The sequence below is a fragment of the Dipodomys spectabilis genome, unplaced genomic scaffold (assembly GCF_019054845.1).
Source record: "Dipodomys spectabilis isolate Male_0828 unplaced genomic scaffold, ASM1905484v1 ptg000227l, whole genome shotgun sequence".
NCBI lineage: Eukaryota > Metazoa > Chordata > Mammalia > Rodentia > Heteromyidae > Dipodomys > Dipodomys spectabilis.
In genome coordinates, this window is record NW_024870904.1 from 6,014,124 (window position 1) to 6,033,746 (window position 19,623).

A 19,623-nucleotide genomic window follows, 5' to 3' on the forward strand; every position below is an offset into this window, starting at 1 on the left:
AGCTTTGAACTGCAATCCTCAGATCTCAGCCTCCTGAGCAGCTAGGATTACAGGCGTGAGCCACCAGTGCCTGACTTACGAGATTCTTATCTCCAATTAACCACCACAAAACCAGAAGTGGATGGTAGCTCAAAGTGGTACAGCGCTAGCCTCAAGAACAAAAGCTCAGGGACAGTGCCTAGGCAGAGTCCAAGCCCCACAACTGACAAAAAAAAAAAGAAAGAAAGACAAGAAAAAAAAGGAAAGAAATGGATTGGAAGCCACCATAATGAAATAGCTAGGCAAGTACAAGATACAAAATAGCTTATAAAACAACTAATTTAGAATCTGAAAAGGCCATACAATGGAAAGGAAAGACATAGGGGTGGTATTTTAGAGTACTAAAACCCCAAAGAGACAAAGCAACATACAATGTATAAATCTGAATGAAAAATTAATTTGAAAAATATCTTGTGGCTCAACAAAGGAAATATGTAAGTGTACTGGATATAAGACTATACTACATTATTTTTTTTTCTTTTTATCTTCTTTAGTTTTTGTTGGTCGTGGGGCCTAAACTCTGGGCCTGGGCACTGTTCCTTAGCTCTTCAGCTCAAGGATAGTGCTCTACCACTCGAGCCACAGTGCCATTTCTGCCTTTTTCTGCGTATGTGGTGCTAAGGAATTGAACCCAGGGCCTCATGTATGCAAGGCAAACACTCTACCACTGAGCCACCTTTCCCAACCCCTTAATTTTCTTAAGTGTAATAAAGTATTATAGCTGATAATGGGAGAATATTCTTAAAATTATACAAGGGTCTTGATGCTGGCAGCTTTGTTTCATATGTTTCTGTGTGTTTATATAGAAATATACAGATAAAACAAGTATGAGAAAATGTCAAAATTGTTAAAAGGACAAAGAGAAGGCACAGCTTATTTTTTTTTTTGCTAGTACTAGGGCTTGAATTCAGACTTTCTTGCCATAGATTTTCTTGCCTGGGCTGGCTTCAAACCTTAATCCTCATATCTCAGCCTCCTGAGTAGCTACAATTATGAGCAACCAAATGCCTGGACAACTTACGTTTTTTTTTGAGAACCAAGACATGAAGAACAGTTCTGACTATGGTCAGAAAAGATGAAGGCCCAGCCCTTGCCTCCAAACTCATAGACTTTTCTGTCTGAGCTTTGAATTTAGCCTCCTGAGTAGCTATGGTAACAGGTATGAGCAACCAGCACCTAACTTAATATGTGACTTTCAACTTCATAAAGGCGTGAAAGTATTTGAAAGAAAATAGTTTATTTTGGTGGTATGTAAATGCCAAATTAGTTCCATTTGAAAAAAAAATATATTTTTATTGTTATTAAGGTGTTGTACAGAGGGGTTACTATTTCACAATTCAGGTAATGTGTACCTTTCTCCGCTCCCTCTCCCTCCCCAAAGATTTAAAAAAACAAATTTCTGACCCAGAAGCCTATGGCTCCTGTAATCCAAGAAGGCTGAGATTTGACAATCCAGGTTCTAGCCAACCCCAGCAGGAAAGTCAGTAAGACTTTTATCTCCAATTAACTATTAAAAAACTGAACTGAAGCTGCAGCTCAAGTAGTACAGCAATACCCTTGAGCACAAAATTTCAGGGACAGCACCCAGGCCCTGAGTTCAAGTCCCAGGACTGTTTAAGTAAGGAAGGAAGCAAATAAATAAGTAAACAAATAACTCTGGCCAGGTGCCTGTAATCCTATCTACTCAGGAGGCTGAGGTAATGAGCATGGAGGCTCAAAGCCAGTCTGGGCAGAAACATCTGTTAATTGTCTTTATTTCCATTTATCCTCCAAAACCTGGAAGTTGAGCAGTTGCTCAAGTAGTAAAGTGCTAGCCTTGAGAAAAAAGGTCAGGCACAGTGCTCTCAGTTCAAGTCCCAGGACTGGCACTAAAATAAATAAGGAAACATTTATTTTTGAGTTCAGAATTCTAGTCATCGAGGCAGACTCTTACTTTAAAAAGTCTTCCAGATAATACTGATGTAGGTTTATGAACTCAAAATCAAATTCATCCTGACATTTTGTTCGGTCAGGGGGCTAATAAGTAAGCATCACCAAGTTCTTACTTGTTAGAATAGGTGTCATACAATCCCACTTTTCCATCATCAGTTCCAAAAGCCAAACAACCTTCTTTGTTTGGGTGCCAGCACAGCTGTAAGAAAAGTTTCCAAATGAGAACATGTAAGAAAAGGGGAATACAGTGCAGATAATTCTTTTCTTTTTTAGGTCCAAGACTGGGACTTGGTACCTGATACTTCCATTCGTTGACTAGTGTGTCTTACCAACTGAACCATAACTTGAACCCCAAGAATTCTTACAATATTCAGACTTTTTGCCCTTGATTTCTTCAAAGTTTCTATTTATTTTGTTTCATTTTGTTTTTTGGCCTGGGCACTATTTCTGAGCCTCTTTGGGCTCAAGGCTAGTGCTCTATCACTTGAGCTACAGATTCCTTTCTGGCTTTTTTTTTTTTTGAGTAGTTTATTGGAGATAAAGAGTCTCACAGGGACTTTTCTGCCGAGGCTGGCTTCAAACTGATCCTCAGATCTCAGCCTCTTGAGTAGTTAGGATTACAGGTGTGAACCACTGGTACCCAGCTTACTTATTAAAAAAAAAAAAGCTGGTGCCAGTGGTTCAGGATTGTAATCCTAGGAACTCAGAGGCTGAGATCTGATGATCAAACTTCAAAGACGGCTGGGGCAAGAAAGTCCGTGATGGGTTAGGAATGTGGCTCAGTGGTAGAGTGCTTGCCTAGCATGCATGAAGCCCTGGGTTCGATTTCTCAGTACCATATAAACAGAAAAAGCTGGAAGTGGCACTGTCACTCAAGTGGTAGTGCCAGCCTTGAGCAAAAGAAGCTGAGGGACAGTGGTTAGGCCCTGAGTTCAAGCCACAGTACTGGCAAAAAGGAAAAAAAAAAGTCCATGACACTATTATCTCTAGTTAGTCACAAAAAACCAGAAGTGATACTGTGGCTCAAAGTGAGAGTGCACAAAGAGTGAGCACAAAAACACAGAGACAGCACCTAAGCCCTGAGTTCAAGCCCCACATGACCAAAAAAACACAAAAAAACAAAAAAACAAATTTGAAGTAACTTGGGATTCTCAACATCCTCAAATGGTGATTTTTTTTTTTTTAAAGCCAATTCTGCATCCCACTTTGCTGGTATCTTGGGGGACTAAGCTCATATAGACAAAATAGTTTTAAAAAGAGTTCAGCCAGGTGCTGGTAGCTCACACTTGTAATCCTAGCTACTCAGGAGGCTGAGATCTGAGGATAATTGTTTGAAGCTAGCCCAGGCAGAAAAATTCCCATAAGACTCTTATCTCCAGTTAAGGACTTAAGTGGTGCTGTGGCTCATAGTAGTACAGCACTAGCCTTGAACAAGAGCTCAGGGACAGCACCTAGACCCTGAGTTCAAGCTCACTGACCAAAAGGGGGAGAGAGGGGCAGGGAAAGAGTCCAAACATTTAAATGATATGCACAATAGCCTATGGACCAGAGATACAAGATTAAATTAACAAATTAATAATTAAAATGGTCAACAACAGTTCTCTGGATTTTGTAAGTGGTATAAGTATTAGAAAAATGATGAGAAAAAAATGGATTCATTTCTAACCACTTTTATATTGTTTTAAAATCAAACATACTACTTTAAACAGCCATCTAAGTATCATTTTAGAGGACAAAAGTTATACATGTATTCTAACCTGAATTCCACATTTTAAAATTTGCTTTAGTAAATCATCAGTATCTTGCATATAAATACCTGCAACCTCTTCATTTAATACTTCACATCATTCTAGTGTGTGATTATATCATAACTCCTCCCTTCCTTCTTTACCTCCTTCCTTTCCTTCACATTCTTCCCTCCTGTCTATTCTAGCACTTAAACTCAGGGCCTCATGCATGTTAGGTAGGTGCTCTACCAATTGAGCCACACACCCCGCTTTTTGCTTTAGTCATTTTTGTAGTAGAGTTTTATGTTTATGATCAGGGCAGCTTGGACCACAATCTTTTTACCCTTTCTGAGTAGCTGAGATAAAAAGCAAAATGTAGTTGAGTACCCAGAGGTTCATGCCTATAATCCTAGCTACTTAGGAGGCTGAGATCAGAGACTGCAGTTCAAAGCCAGCCTGGGCAGGAAAGTCCATGAGACTCTTATCTCCAATAAACCACTCAGAAAACGGGAAGTGGGGGACTGGGAAGGTGCCTCAGTGGTAGAGTGCTTGCTTGCCTTGCATGCACGAGTCCCTGGGTTCAATTCCTGAGCCCTACATAAGCAGAAAAAGATGGAAGTGGCACTGTGGTTCAAGTGGTAGAGCACTAGACTTGAGCTGAAGAGCTGAGGGACAGCACCCAGGCCGAGTTTAAGTCCCACGATCGACATTAAAAAAAAAAAAAAGTAAAATATACTGGGTTCAGCTATTGACTGAGATGCAGTATTGTGAACTTTTTGCCTGGGCCAGCCTTAAATCATAATCCTCTGTGTCTCTTCAGTAACTAGGATTATAAGTGTGAGCTACCATACCTGGCTCTAATTTCAAACTATTAAAACAAATGAACAAAGTTTTAATAATTTTAAATATTGAATGTGAGGACAATGGGTGCTTCTATTTTCCTAGTTTCAAATTCCACCAAAAAACCCCAAAATTTTAACTTTTGATTTCCCAGAGTTCATTAAATAAGCTGATAACCTTTTTAAAAAACAATTACCTATTTGAAGAAAAGAAAAAAAAAAAAGCTTAAAGGAAAGCATCCTTACCGCTGTAACTTTGGATTTGACACCTTGCCAAAAATTTTTTACATCATAGTTGTTCTTTATGGATAGTGTATTCCATACACGGATCATACCATCCCCAACGCCTATGGCTAAACAGCCTAAATCCACAGGAGAAAAAGCCAGGCTGTAGGCGAACCCACCAAGGGAAGGCAGGGTCCAGCAGCATTCTAGGGTGGCCATGTCCCAACATTTGACCTGAAATGATTAAGAGTTAGGGCAGCTTAAATATAGAAAAAAAAAAGAGCAGAAAAATAGGAAAAAGACATCAATATTCCAAATGTGTGGGAGCAAAGATAGTAATAACACTTATAATAGGTATTGCAACAAACATCTTTTAGCATTTAAAAAAGAGCAACAAGCCGGTGCAGGTAACTTATGCCTATGATCCTAGCTACTCAGGAGGCTGAGATCTGAGGACTGCAGTTTAAAACCAGCCGGGGCACTAAAGTCTGTGAGACTCTTAGCTCCAATTAACCACCAGAAAATTGGAAGTGGAGCTCCGACTCAAGTGGTAGAGTACTCACTTTGAGCTGAAGAGCTGAGAGACAGTGCCCAGGCCCAAGTTCAAGCCCCATGACCTCCCAAAAAAGAGCAACACATTACAGCTCAAAGGAATTTTGGAGCTTATTTATTTCTAAGAAGGGCCAGTAAATTAAGCATCGTATAATTGAGAAACCAGAACCTAGCCATTGAATTCTATCAATGGTTTTTTCACTCTATTATATATAGCACTGGTGGTTTCATTCAGCAAACTGAATAAGGATGACAACGTCAACACAAGAGAAAAATAAAAATTAAACAGCTGCTGTCTTAAACACAAAGTATCTTATATTCAGGAGATTTCCTTCTCTGTGTATGGCTGACATTTTTAATACTGATCACTACTAGGAAGGAGTTTTGAAATAAAACAGGGATGATGAGGGGCTGGGAAGGTGGCTCAGTGGTAGAGCGCTTGCCTTGCATGCTCGAGGCCCTGGGTTCGATTCCTCAGCACCACATAAGCAAAAAGAAAAAAGCCGGAAGTGGTGCTGTGGCTCAAGTGGTAGAGCGCTAGCCTTGAGCTGAAGAGCTGAGGGACAGCGCCCAGGCCCAGAGTTCAGGACCCACAACTGGACCCAAAAAAAAAAACAAAAATAGGGATGATGACTGACCCCTTTTAATCCCACTCAAATTAGAAATCACTGTTCCATGAGGCTGGCTGAAACAAACCAGTTCTTACATCTCTATCCATTGATGTAGAAAGTAGCAGCTGTTTGTCATCTTCAGTTTGCAAAGGACATAAATTAAACACAATTCTGGAGTGATTTTGTCCTTCTGCTGATGTACTAAAAAGGGTATATTTCCGTCTCCAAGACTGGGTGAGATCCCACAGCAGCAGTTCGCCTCTATGAAGGAAGAACAAAAGCATTCATTCTCTCTCACAAGCAATCTGGAATTGGTTATTGATGAGCAACGGCCTGAGTTACTAGTTGTAGTAAGATAATTTCATTGTTTTTCTTTCGTCTGTGTCAGAACTGGGGCTTGAACTCAGGGCCTCTTGCTCTCCCTTGGCTTTCCCTTAGGGATGATACTCTGACTATTAAGCCATACCTCTACTTCTGGGTTTATCACTGCTTAATTGGAGACAAGTCTCATGGACTTTCCTGCCGGGCTGGTCTTGATCCGCAATCCTCAGATCTCAGCCACCTAAGTGAGGATTATACTCATGAGCCACCAATGTCTGGCTTAATTGTTCCTTTGATAAAAATCAAAATGGCTACAGTATGGCTTAATAGACAGCTTGAATCTTGAATGTTTTTCTGAGCCTTAGAGATTTTCTGACAAGAAGCAGAATGACCAACTGACATGTGGGAAACTGAATCTGCCACATGAAATCATTTTTCAGAAGAGTATCTGGCTCATCAGTCTGGCTCCTGACCTGCTATTCTAACAGCGCTGACAAGATTTACAATCAGTGCTACACTGAATTAGAGGGTATCCAGTGCATGCTCTGCAGCATCATAAATCACTTGCTGGTGGGGAGAAATCCCTATCTCTTTTCAATAGGAAATGCTCAATAAAGTCTGTTTATTGAATAGGCATAACAATCCCAAAAGATGGTAAATATCACTATCCAATTACATTTCCTTTTCTTTTTTTGGTCAGGTGTTGGGCTTGAACTCAGGGCCTGGGTACTGTCCCTGAACTTTTTTGTGCTCAAGGGTCGTGCTCTACCATTTGAGCCACAGCTCCACTTTCAGTTTTTGAGTGGTTAATTGGAGATAAGAGTCTCAGAGGGACTTTTCTGCCTGGGCTGGCTTTGAAAGTTGATCCTCAGATTTCAGTGTTCTGAGTAGCTAGGATTACAGACATGAGCCACTGGAGCCTGGCTCCAATCACATTTCTAGACAAGTAAGTAAAAAAGCTCAGTGACACAGTGTCTTCTTCAACAAAAAGCAGGTAAGTAGCCGGGCGCTGTAGCTCAAGTGGTAGAGCGCTCGCCTTGAGCTGAAGAGCTGAGGGACAGCGCCCAGGCCCAGAGGTCAAGCTCCATGACTGACCAAAAAAAAAAAAGCAGGTAAGTAGCCAAATGAATCTGAAATTCAGTTGCATCTGAGTCTACAGTCTTAACAACCAGGCTGTAAGTTATTTGACCTTTGCACAATTCTGTCAGTAGACATAATACAAAACTCATGGTTTTTCTATTTCAAATGGCCCATGATAGATAGCTGGGTATGGTGGGCTATGCCTGTAATTCCATCACTTGGGAGGCTGAAGCAGAAGCAAAGTTAAGTTCAAGGCCATCCTTGGCTATATGATAAAATCCCATCTCAGAATACCAGAAAGGTAAGTGGCTCCTGATAATTATACAAGTCTTGCCAATCACTTTCCCCAGCTTCTGTCCTACAAGAAGTCTGGGACCCACCAAGGCAAACAGAAAGCATGACCCAAAAGACTTACCCAAAACAACTGGATATCAGCTGTGTTGGCTGATTCTTGGGCCAATAGAGTGTTACCCAAAGACGTTCTTTAACAGTTGGGTCTATGCCTCCTCCTCTTCTTTTCAGAAAGGGCAATTTCAAAATCATCACTCCTAGAAATTAAAAGAAAGTCAGTAAGCACTTAAGATATTGACAACTTACATATGAAGTCATTAGTAAGTGACACTTGGTACTTGAAGTCACTAATGGTTCATAGTACAGGACCTGTGAATTAAAAGTTATTGTTTGCTTAGTTAAATAAAATGAATACCTTAGCTCGGAAAGTGGCTCAGTGGTAGAGTGCTTGCCTTGCATGCATGCGGCCCTGGGTTCGATTCCTCAGCACCATATAAGTAGAAAAAAGCCAGAAGTGGCACTGTGGCTCAAGTGGTAGAGTGTTAGCTTTGAGCTGAAGAGCTCAGGGATAGTGCCCAAGCCCAGAGTTCAAGTACCACAACCAAAAAAACAAAAACAAAAACAAAAAACACCTCATTTTCCCATTGAGACATTATTGAGACCTAAGGTGGCAACACAATCCATGATATATCTAAATTGGAAAAGCAGCTGGCCATAAATCTACCAAAAGGTTAAAGTTTGGCAATCAACATGTTGTGGTTAGAATGCACTTCCTACTTCGTATTATACATCAGAACCATGGGACTGGAGGCCTGGCTTAGGTAATAAAGTACCAGCCAAGTTGGAGTCCCAGTCTAAGAAAAAAAAAAAAAGAACCGCAAGTGAAGCTTTTAAAAATATACACGTCAACATACAACATTAGAGACTTAATTCAGTAAGTCAAAGAAGGATCCAGAAGCTCATAATTTTTCAAACTCTCCAAGTGATTCTGCTGTACAACCAGAACTAGTAGCTGTAAGTTTAGAGGTTGTGTTTCTGAGGTTTCTCAGCCAGTTGTCTCAATGTAGACTTTTGCTTAATTTGAACAGTGAGTATTTATGAGTAAACATACACCTATATGCTGGATGTATATTATTTACTCTGTTTTTGTGTACCATAAGCTCTAACTTTATAGATCTCTTCTATATCTTTTTTTTTTGTTGGTCATGGGACTTGAACTCTGGGCCTGGGCGCTGTCCCTCAGCTCTTCAGCTCAAGGTGAGTGCTCTACTGCTTGAGCCACAACACCACTTCTGGTTTTCTAGTGGTTTATTGGAGATAAGAGTCTCATGGGCTTTCCTACCTGGGCTGGCTTTGAACCATGATCCTCAGATCTCAGCCTCCTGAGTAGCTAGGATTACAGGCGTGAGCCACTGGCGCCCGGCGATATCTTCTATTTCTGACTAGAGCTTTGCCACCTTCCAATATTCCTGTCCTAATAAGTATCTTGCTCTCAATGGTAAAAAAAGGGGGTAGGGTCCTTGCTTTCTCCTGAGATGGATCAGTCTTAACAGAAAACACAAAAGACAAATGTTCAGGTTTAACCCAGGAATCATGGGAGGGGGGTAACAATGTTCAACAAGAAGTGTACTCATGGGCTGGGAAGGTGGCTCAGTGGTAGAGTGCTTGCCTTGCATGCCTGAGGACCTGAGTTCGATTCCTCAGCACCACATAAACAAAAAGAAAAAGCCCGGAAGTGGCGCTGTGGCTCAAGTGGTAGAGCGCTAGCCTTGAGCTGAAGAGCTGAGGGACAGCGCCCAGGCCCAGAGTTCAGGCCCCACGACTGGACCCCCCCCCCAAAAAAAAAAAAAGAAATGTACTCATTACCTTACTTATGTAACTGTAGTCCCTTTGTATATCACCTTCACAATTAAAAAAATACACACACACACACACACGCACATATACACACACACACATACACACACACACACACATACACACACACGCACACACACATACACACACACACGCACACACACACACATACACACACACGCACGCACACACATACACACACATGCACACACATACACACACACACACACATACACACACACGCACACACACACACATACACACACACATACACACGCACACACACACACGCGCACACACACACGCGCACACACGCACACACACACGCGCACACACACACGCGCACACACGCACACACACATACACACACGCACACACACACACGCACACACACGCACGCACACACACACACACGCACACACATACACACACGCACACACACACATACACACACGCGCACACACACACGCACGCACACACACACACACGCAGCAAGTTTCTTGTCAAGAAAGTAAGGAACAAATGCTACACATTGTTGGAACAAGAAAGAAGGAAAGCAGGTAATTGTGCCACATCAATATAATCTCTATCATCAAACATCAGCCTTACCTCGGCCTCTAGAGCAGCTCCAGATTCGAATTGTCTGATCTTTGCTTCCAGTGGCTAAGTAGCAGCCCTTTGTTTCTGGAGTTTCTGTTTTAACTTTCCCATTGGTAATTTCTGGTTCTTCTAGGAGAGAGATGGTAATTTTGTTTCTAATTTGTTTAAACTTGTACTTATGAAAGAAAAGTTAGCTTGCAAAGATTCCAAGAGTTAGCTATCTGTTTCACAGGCCTAATCTGAGAAACCTAGTTTTTAATATAACTCACATGACATGATCCTACCCACTTTACTTTTAGGTCTAGAAAACTGATTTCTTCCTTCCATCATCTCTACCTGAATTTTCCTCTTGGTTTAAGGATAAGCAATCTTCACCAGGTAGGGGACACCAGGCTATGGAGTGGATCTCATCATCGTGGCCTCGAAGCCTGTGAATAACTTCTCCTTTCTTACTGATGTCAATTATAACCACTATGCCATCCTTGTAGCTAAAAAACAAGAGTTAGAAATATTACTGAACAATGAAGACAAGAATAGTCTTTGTAGTAAACAGGTTCAGGGGTTCGTATGGTAGCATCTCAAAGTTGGCAAAGTGCATCTGGGGTAAGGAAGAAGAGAATAATCATTCTTTTTTTTTTTTACTTCTAAACTGACTCATTTCATTTATTATTGTTATTTTTTTGTGCTGACACTGGAGCTTGAACTCAGGGCTTGGCTGCTGTCCCTTAGCTTTTATGCTCAAAAGTGGGGCTCTACCTCTTAAAGCACACTTCCACTTTTGGCTTTTTGGTGAGGGATTGGAGATAAGACTCTTATAGTCTTTCCTGGCTGGGCTGGCTTTGAACATCAATCCTCAGATCTCAGCATCCTGAGTGCAGGCCTCAGCCATTGGTGCCTGGCTACCAATGTGTTCATTTCATGCTTCCTGGTTTTGTTTTTTCCTCCCCTCTCGGCACTAACTAATACTATTATTGAGTGGCCAAAATTTGCCATGGTGGGGGAGCATGCTTTTATACTGAGGAAGGCAGAAAAGACATGTATGCTTGTTGTCAGTGCCTGTGGCGTGTCTGTTAATAATTTTGTGTGGCGCATGAATAAGGTTATAAATATCCAAATGGCCTCAGGCAGAAAAATGGTTCCTCACCCCTTTCTAAGGAAACTGACAGATGTCCAGGAATTCCTCCAATTAGAGATCTAACTGTCCTACTGCATGAGTTTGTTTTAGAAATGCTGCTACTTTTCTACCTACAAACTTAAAAAAAAGTTGTATATGCAACAACTGTCATTTTGTTAATTCACAAGAAACTGAGAAAGTAGTTACTTTAAAAATGATGATTTTCTGGGTGCTAGAGGTACATGCATGTAATCTTAGCTACCAAGAAGGCTGAGATCTAAAGACTACAGTTCAAAGCCAGACTAGGCATTAAAGTTTATCTCCAATTAACCACCAAAAAGAAGCTGTAAGTGCCTCAAGTTGGTAGACGGCTAGTTGAAGAAAAAAAATGACCCATCTCAATGAAACTTCTCTTTCCCAGAGATAAATCACTATTTCTGAATTTGCTGTTGTTTTACTCCTTGTCTTTCTTTGTATATATTAATAAAGAAGACATAGATTATATTTTAAAAACCCTTATATAAATGGTATCATGCAGTCTATTTTTGTGAAGCTTGCTATTTACATCATTTGTGAGCCAGGCATGTTTACAAATGTAATTAATTCTTGGCCAGTCACCTACACTTCTGTTATTAGTGCTATGGTCCACGACCATTACCAGTTTATTCATATTCTTTTTAAAGGGTTTCCACTTTTACTTATTCTTTTTGCTACTACAAACAAAAAGGCAGCTATTAATGTTCTTACACATGCCTAGGACAATTTCAGGTTTAATATCTAGTAACAAAACTATAAAGATATGAGATATAACCTTTGTTTTACTAGAAATAGAAAACTGAGGCTACGAATGTGGCTTACTGGTAGACTGCTTGCCTAGCATGCTTGGAGCTCTGGGTTCAATTCCTCAGTACCACATAAACAGAAACAGCCAGAAGTGGTGCTGTAGAACACTAGCCTTGAGAAAAAGAAACTCAGCAACAGTGCCTAGGCCCTGAGTTCAAGCCCCAGGACTGGCAAGGAAAAAAAAAAAAAAGAAAAAAGAAAGGAATAGAAAACTGTTCTATTAAATGGTAGTACCTATTTATATTTCCTACATATTTGACAATTCCAGAAACACTAGTATAATTCTATAGGGAAAAGCACTATTATATATTAAAAAACAAAACAAATAGAATGTCAGTCTCTGAAGATGTGGACTTCCCATTCTGTGCACTCTAATTCCCCCCTGTAGCAATGTTCTCATTTCATCACACTGCTAGTGCACAGATCCCTTATATTTTCACTATCACTCACCCCTTTCTACTTCTCACCTTTCCCCACAGGCAACATAGCAGATTTCATGATCTACTTTTATAGTGCCTCTTTAAACCACTAATATTGGGCTGGGAAGGTGGCTCAGTGGTACAGTGCTTGCCTTGCATGCATGAAGCCCTGGGTTCGATTCCTTAGTACCACATAAACAGAAAAAATTGGAAGTGGTGCTGTGGCCCAAGTGGTAGAACGCTAGCCCTGAGCAAGGAGAGGCTTAGGGACAGTACCCGCCCCAGGACTGGCAAAATAAAACACTATTATTGAACTTGCGTGGGGATGGGTTCAAGTTGTAGGGGGCCTCCCTATTAAGTACAATGTTCTTAGTTCAAACCGCGGTACTACCAAAGGAACAAAATGAAACAAAACCATTAAAACCTCAAACTCCATTATCCCTCTTACCTTCTTTCCCTACTTCACAAAACTCCCTAAATGAACACTGCACTTCAATTTCCCCAGGTTATTTCCCTGTTAATTTCCTTGTTCTGACAGTGTTCATGCTTTCTTCCCCAACCAAGCCCCAATGTAATTCTGATTTGACCCCACCTCTGACTTATACCTCCAAGAAAACCTGATGCCACAAAATGTAAAGCTCTACAGTTCCAAATAGATGAATAAATCTACTTTTATTCATTCCTCTATTCTCAACTGTTTCTACTTGTCATTTGGATTTAGCCCCCTTAACTTCTACTTTTCATTTTACTCCTGTAATAAGCTCTCCATGTGTGCCTTGTACACCAACATGGAAACATTCGCTACTAAGTTCCATTTCTACATATGTCCTTGGGATTATGTCTCTGCCTATTTTTGCAACAAACTTTGTGAAAAAGTCTGTATGTGTGTGTGTACACTTTTTTTTCCCTTGTCAGTTGTGGGTCTTGAACTCTGAGCTTTGAGTTCTTCAGCTCAAGGCTAGCACTATACCACTTGAGCCACAGCACCACTTCTGGTTGTTTTCTGGTGGTTTTGAGTCCCACCTGCACTTGTCTTAAACCAAATGATTTTAAGGATGTCAAGGCCTTAGGGCCAGAAATTCCCCCTCATCCCTAGTATAAAGTAATAAACAAGCGATCAAGCAAAGTATAGCGAAATGGAAAGGAAAGCAAAAAGAAGGAATGGGACCTGGAGATCACAAGATGACCAGAGGTGTGAGAGGCAGTTAACACTTGTAGTTTCCTGAGGAATATTAATATGAAATGCAAATGAAAAAGTCATTAACAAGAAGAAACTTTTAATATGGATGGCACAGTACTTACCCAATGGCCACTAAATCTTCATGGTGAGGTGAACAAGTAAGACAGAAAATTGTCCTGGGCTCTATAAAGAGGTGCTGGCTGTCATTTCTGTTAAGCCAATAACAGAATACAACTCCTTTTTCATCCCCAGACACAATTAAATCCTTCACTCGAGGAGACCAGTGCAATGCTGATATTGTATGCTTCAAAACAGAAACAAACATATATCTATTTTTCATTTGTTAATGTTGAATTTTACCTATTTTTTAACCAGTCCCATAAACTTGCCTAGCATTTGTTGACACTACAGCTATTTAACAGTATAGTAACCAAATGATGGAGAAGTTTAGACTACTTGAGACTAAAGACTATTTATTTTTTGGTGCTAGTACTGGGGCATAAACTCAGGGCCTAAAGGCTCTTGCTTAGACTTATTGTCACAGCTGACTCTACTTTTGAGCCATGCTTCTAGACGGGCATTTTGCTGCTTAATTGAAAATGAAGTATCATAGACTTTTTTGCCCATGTTAGCTTCAAACCTTAATATTTTAATCTAAGTCTCCTGAGTAGCTAGGATTTCAGAACCACCAGACCCAGCTTCATTAAAGAATTTTTTTTTGGGGGGGTCCGGTTGTGGGGCCTGAACTCTGGGCCTGGGCGCTGTCCCTCAGCTCTTCAGCTCAGGGCTAGCGCTCTACCACCTGAGCCACAGCGCCACTTCCGGCTTCTTTCTTTTTGCTTATGTGGTGCTGAGGAATCGAACCACAGGGCCTCATGCATGCAAGGCAAGCGCTCTACCACTAAGCCATCTTTCCAGCCCCATTCAAGTATTTTTTGCCCCTTGACTTGGTCACTGAAGTTCTTAGGTTAGCACCAAGTTCATGTAAGTCCTTCCTTTTTCCTTATTTCAAAAGGTCAAGGATACCAAGTAACCATCTACTTTAGAAATGAGTTCTATTCACTCATAGTTTATAGTAGGTGCCTGTGTTTGCATATTTTACATGAGCCAACTACTAAAATATTTTATTAGACTTTGTGAACTAGATTGTTTTACTGACATTTCTCTGCTCCTGTTGAAAGCAGACATTAACAAGATTCCAATGTGGCTGTATTTTAATAGTTATTTGGAAAAAACAGGTATTACAGTGGTTTGCTAGCTACCAATTTATAAACAAAACACATATCCTTCCAAAAAAGTTCTGATGTGTATTACAATACAGGTTATGTAATTAATTAATACAATTAGAAAGATTCCCAGATGAGCAAGAAAAACTATCCATATTAAAAAAAAAAACTTTCAGCCCAGACACATTAAAAAAAAAAAAGTATCTGAGAAATCAGCTGGGGCCCAGGTAGCTCATGCCTGTAATCCTAGCTACTTAGGAGGCTGAGATCTTGAGATTGGAGGTTCAAAGCCAGCCCCAGGAGGAAAAAATCTGTGAGACCATGATCTCCAATTAGCCACCCAAAAAAGCTGGAAATGGAACTGTGGCTCAAGTGGTAGAGGGCTAGCCTGGGGCACAAAATGCTCCGGGACAGCACCCAGGACGATGTGAAGCCCCAGGACCGGCACAAGAACAACAAAACCCAAAAGCCAATCTGAGGAATCAGTACCTGATGAAGTGCATGCTCCGTCACTACTGTTTTCGTCTCTACATCCCAGATCTTCACGGTTCCATCGTCTGAACTGGTGGCACAGAGGTGGTACTGACCGGGGTGATGAGAAAAGGTGAAGCCGGAGACCTTTTCGGTGTGTCCCACCAACTCTCCTATGACTTTAGGCAAAAAGCAGACAGCAAGGTGAAATCGCTGGGGAAGAAGCTACACAGAACCATACTGTTGAACGAGGAAGCAGACAGGGTTTTACCGAATCTTACGTATTGAACAAAAAACATCCGCAGACTCGTTAACTAGAAACTCCCCAGTACTGCTACTGCCTCTGCCACCGACCCCAGATTAAGTCCATCTGCTTCGCCTTACAGACACTGCCTGGGGCCTTGCTGCTGCAGGCAGCTCCCGGGATCTCAGCAAGTCTCCCACGGGGGGGGGGGGGGGGGTGATCGGGGGGAGCAGAGCCGTGCAAGGTTTTAAATATCCCGGCCAGTTTTTCCTCCCAGCCAGCGGCGGGCTCCACGTGCGGACGGCCGGAGGCGGGAACCGGCCCCGGCGCGGCCGACCCCTCCGGCTCACGGAGGCCGGGAAGAAACCCGCCCTCCAGGCCTGTGACCCGCGGCCGTGTGGGGACGGGGGGGGGGGGGGGGGTGTGGCACCCGGAGGGCCCGGGCACACACGGAGTGGGGCCTACTTACCTCGAAACGGGGGCGTCCCCGGGATGGCACCCGCACCCGGGCCCACGCGGACCAGGAAGACGGAGGTCCGCGCGGCGAAGCCAAAGAGCCCCCCGGGCACCGCGTCGCTGCAGCGGGTGCAGTACCAGTTCGGAGAGGGCGGCAGCGTCCGCGGCTCCAGCCCCATGACCCGCGCCACACACGATGGAAACCCGCAACCCAACGCACCCCGCCGGCAGAGGAGGCGGGACCCGCACCGACCTCCCCGCCTTCTTTTCCAGGCGGCCGCTACGGCAAGCGCCGAGGCTCAGCCGTAGCGGCTCAGCCGTAGCGGGCGTACGCGCGTCACGTCATTCCCGCTTCCGGGACTGGGTGGTGTGCGGCGGGGGAAATTACTTAAATCTCGCGAGAGGATGTTGACTCCCGCGGAGGGGGTCTGCAGCCCAGGCTGGAGGTTGGACACCTTGTCGGGTTCAAGGTGTGTGTGTGTGTGTACACTCAGGGCCTTGATTTCTTGCAGCTTCCAGTAGTGTGTGTGTGTGTGTGTGTTGTGTGTGCACTCAGGGCCTTGATTTCTTGCAGCTTCGAGTAGTGTGTGTGTGTGTGTGTGATTGTGTGCACTCAGGGCCTTGATTTCTTGCAGCCCAGACTGGAGGTTAGACACCTTGTCGGCTTCGAGTAGTGTGTGTGTGTGTGTGTGTGTGTGTGTGTGTGTGCGTGTGCACTCAGGGCCTTGATTTCTTGCAGCTTCGAGTAGTGTGTGTGGGTGTGGGTGTGTACTCAGGGCCTTGATTTCTTGTTTTTTTTTCCCATCAGGTTAGACACCTTGTCGGCTTGGAGTAGTGTGTTTGTGTGTGTATGTGTGTGTGTGTGTGTGTGTGTACTCAGGGCCTTGATTTCTTGTTTTGTTTTCTTTCCATCAAGGTTGGTACTCTACCACTTGATCCACAGCTCCACTTCCATCTTTTTGTCTTACAGACTATATCCTGTCTGGGTGGTTGATTCTAGAACTTGGTTATTTTGAAGAGTGCTGTAAACGTGTGGGCAGATAGCTCTATTATTATAAGCGGACTTACACTTCTTCTGGTGTTGTATATGTAGGATTTCTTTTGTGGAACTTCCACACTGATTTTTATTGTGGCTGCACTGGTGTACTGAATTACCAACATTGTATTCGGTATCTTTCCCCACATCCTTGCTAGTATTTTTGTTTTTCTTGATAATAGGCATTCTGTTAGGCAGAGATGGAACTTCAACATAGTTTTGATTTGCATTTCCTTGATTAATAATAGATGTTGAATAGTTTTCATGTATTCCTTTGACACCTATACTTATTTTGAGAACCGTCTATTCAGTTCACTAGCCTGTTTGTCGATAAGATTATTTGTTCTTTGGTTGGTTAAATTTATTCATTTATTATTATTATTATTATTATTATTTTGTCACTCATGGGGCCCGAACTCTGGGCCTGGACACTGTCCCTCAGCTCTTCAGCTCAAGACTAGCACTCTACCACTTGAGCTGCAGCACCACTTCCGGCTTTTTCTGCTTATGTGGTGCTGAGGAATCGAACCCAGGGCCTCATGCATGCAGGCAAACACCCTACCACTGAGCCACCTTCCCAGCCCTGGGTGTTTAATTTTTTGAATCTATATTAAGATTTCTTCTGTTATTCTGAAGACTACAGTTTAGACTTATTTTACTCTATCTTACCAAAAGATGCCTTGTAAGCTCTAAATTGTTAAAGTTACTGATTTAAAAATGGACTGAGGAGTGTGGTTCACATGGTAGAGTGCCTGCCAACAAGTACAAGGCTTTGAAATCAAACTTCAATGCTTACGTGAGAGAGAGAGAGAGAGAGGAAGAGGGAGAGAGAGAGATTTCATTATTTTAAAACAAAAAGTTCAAAAGCTGGATGATCTTTATCAACCGAAAGTTAAGGAAGCAGAGGAAGAAGATGAAAAATGTGCTAATGAACTTGAATCCTTAGAGAAACACAAGCACCTGCTGGAGAGTGCTGTTAATGAGGGACTCAGTGAATCTATAAAGGAGTTAGATGCTGTTTAGAGGGAGTACCAACTAGTTGTACAGACCACAACTGAAGAAAGATGCAGTGGGAAATAACTTACAACGTCTTTTAGAGATGGTTGCTACACATATAGGGTCTGTAGAAAAACATCTAGAGGAGCAGATTGCTAAAGCTGATCGGGAATATGAAGAATGCATATCTGAAGCTCTCCTGGAAAATATTAGAGAGATTACAGAAAAGTATAAATAGAATGCCGCTCTTCTTAAGGCTTCTGATGAATGAAGATAGAATGTTGAATTTCCTGTCCTTTGAGAATCTAGTTTATCAGATGAAAATAGGGATAACCTGAAATAACATTTTGACATGTGAAGGTTGTTTTTTTTTTTTTGGGGGGGAGTCTTTTTGGTTTCTTTGTTTTGGTCATGGGGCTTGAATTTGGGGTCTGGGTTTCTGTCCCTGAGTTTCTTTTACTCAAGCTCTATCACTTGAGCCACAGCAAAACTTCCAGCTTTTTCTGAGTAGGTCATTGTATATTAGAGTTTCATGGACTTTCCTACCCAGGCTGGCTTTGAACTGCAATCGTCAGATCTCCACCCCCTTGTGCAGCTAGGATTACAAGAGTGAGCCACTAGTGCCTGGCTTTGGGTTATTAGATGTGTAAAAAACAAATTTTGTATTTATAGTTAATAAAATTAAATCAGTGGAGTGAAAAAAACAAAAACAAATCAGCTAAATATTCTCAAAATATATCAGTCTAAATCTTTTACTATTCTTCAGGGTAGAACTATTGCAAATGTTAGCACAAACTAGCAATTTTAGTTTCTGTTTCTTCCTTGGTAATCTTTCAAGGTAGCAAAACAAAATACAACTTTGTATACAGGGGAAGAATTTCCAAATTTTTGGTAATGTTTTTATTGCTTGTGGCAACTGTTCTCACTGGGTAGAAAGTAGATAGCTTCTTTCTGTCCTTGTGATAAACTTGCTACCATGAGGTTTGTTTTCTCCCATTTCTAAAGTCATCCATCTAACATTGTTGAAGACAGGAAAAATCCCATTAGGACAAGACATACTATGTGGCAAAACTGGTAAGTTAAAGTGACTGTTACTATCTACTGCTTAGGAAAGGAAGCTGTGAATTTCCTTCCCTTGCCAGGAGTTAACAATGATAATAAATTGTCGTGATTTTCCCAAAAAGTGAGGAGGACAGCTCATATTCAAAAAATTAGAGGAAGTGGCGTTGTGGCTCAAGTGGTAGAGCACTAGCCTTGAGCTGAAGAGCTGAGGGACAGTGCTCAGGCCCAGAGTTCAAGCCCCATGACCAACAAAACAAAACAAAACAAATCAAAAAATTAGAAGATGTGAAAAGAATGTTTAAGATGCATCTTATGTTTAATTTCTAACTTTCAAGAATCTTCCTTTCAAGAAACTTAACACACACTGTTTATAGATGTTTATATCAAAGAGCCCACTGCAGGTGCCTCACGCCTACCATTTGCTACTCAGGAAGCTGAGATCTGAGGATTGAAGTCGGAGCCATCCTGGAAAAGCAATAATTGCATGGATGATGCCCCCTGC

The 19,623-nt window shown here is 42.0% G+C and overlaps 1 protein-coding gene across 2 annotated transcripts in view; it reads right to left on the reverse strand.

Moving 5' to 3' along the window:
- The window catches only part of Gemin5 (gem nuclear organelle associated protein 5), a 60,487-nt gene extending 44,221 nt beyond the window's left edge, over positions 1 to 16,266 (reverse strand). Inside the window, exons 1-9 of one of the 2 annotated variants that reach the window (XM_042697635.1) lie at positions 16,041 to 16,266; positions 15,346 to 15,506; positions 13,753 to 13,934; positions 10,411 to 10,562; positions 10,084 to 10,200; positions 7,742 to 7,874; positions 6,021 to 6,186; positions 4,784 to 4,996; positions 2,085 to 2,170 (exon numbers count right to left, since the gene is read on the reverse strand). In XM_042697635.1, coding sequence (XP_042553569.1) covers positions 2,085 to 2,170; positions 4,784 to 4,996; positions 6,021 to 6,186; positions 7,742 to 7,874; positions 10,084 to 10,200; positions 10,411 to 10,562; positions 13,753 to 13,934; positions 15,346 to 15,506; positions 16,041 to 16,206 — 1,376 coding nt within the window. In that variant the 5' untranslated portion in view covers positions 16,207 to 16,266. Of the gene's footprint in view, positions 1 to 2,084; positions 2,171 to 4,783; positions 4,997 to 6,020; positions 6,187 to 7,741; positions 7,875 to 10,083; positions 10,204 to 10,410; positions 10,563 to 13,752; positions 13,935 to 15,345; positions 15,507 to 16,040 lie in introns of both variants that reach the window. The other variant, XM_042697634.1, reaches the window with a different exon arrangement.
- Positions 16,267 to 19,623: the final 3,357 nt, after the last annotated feature.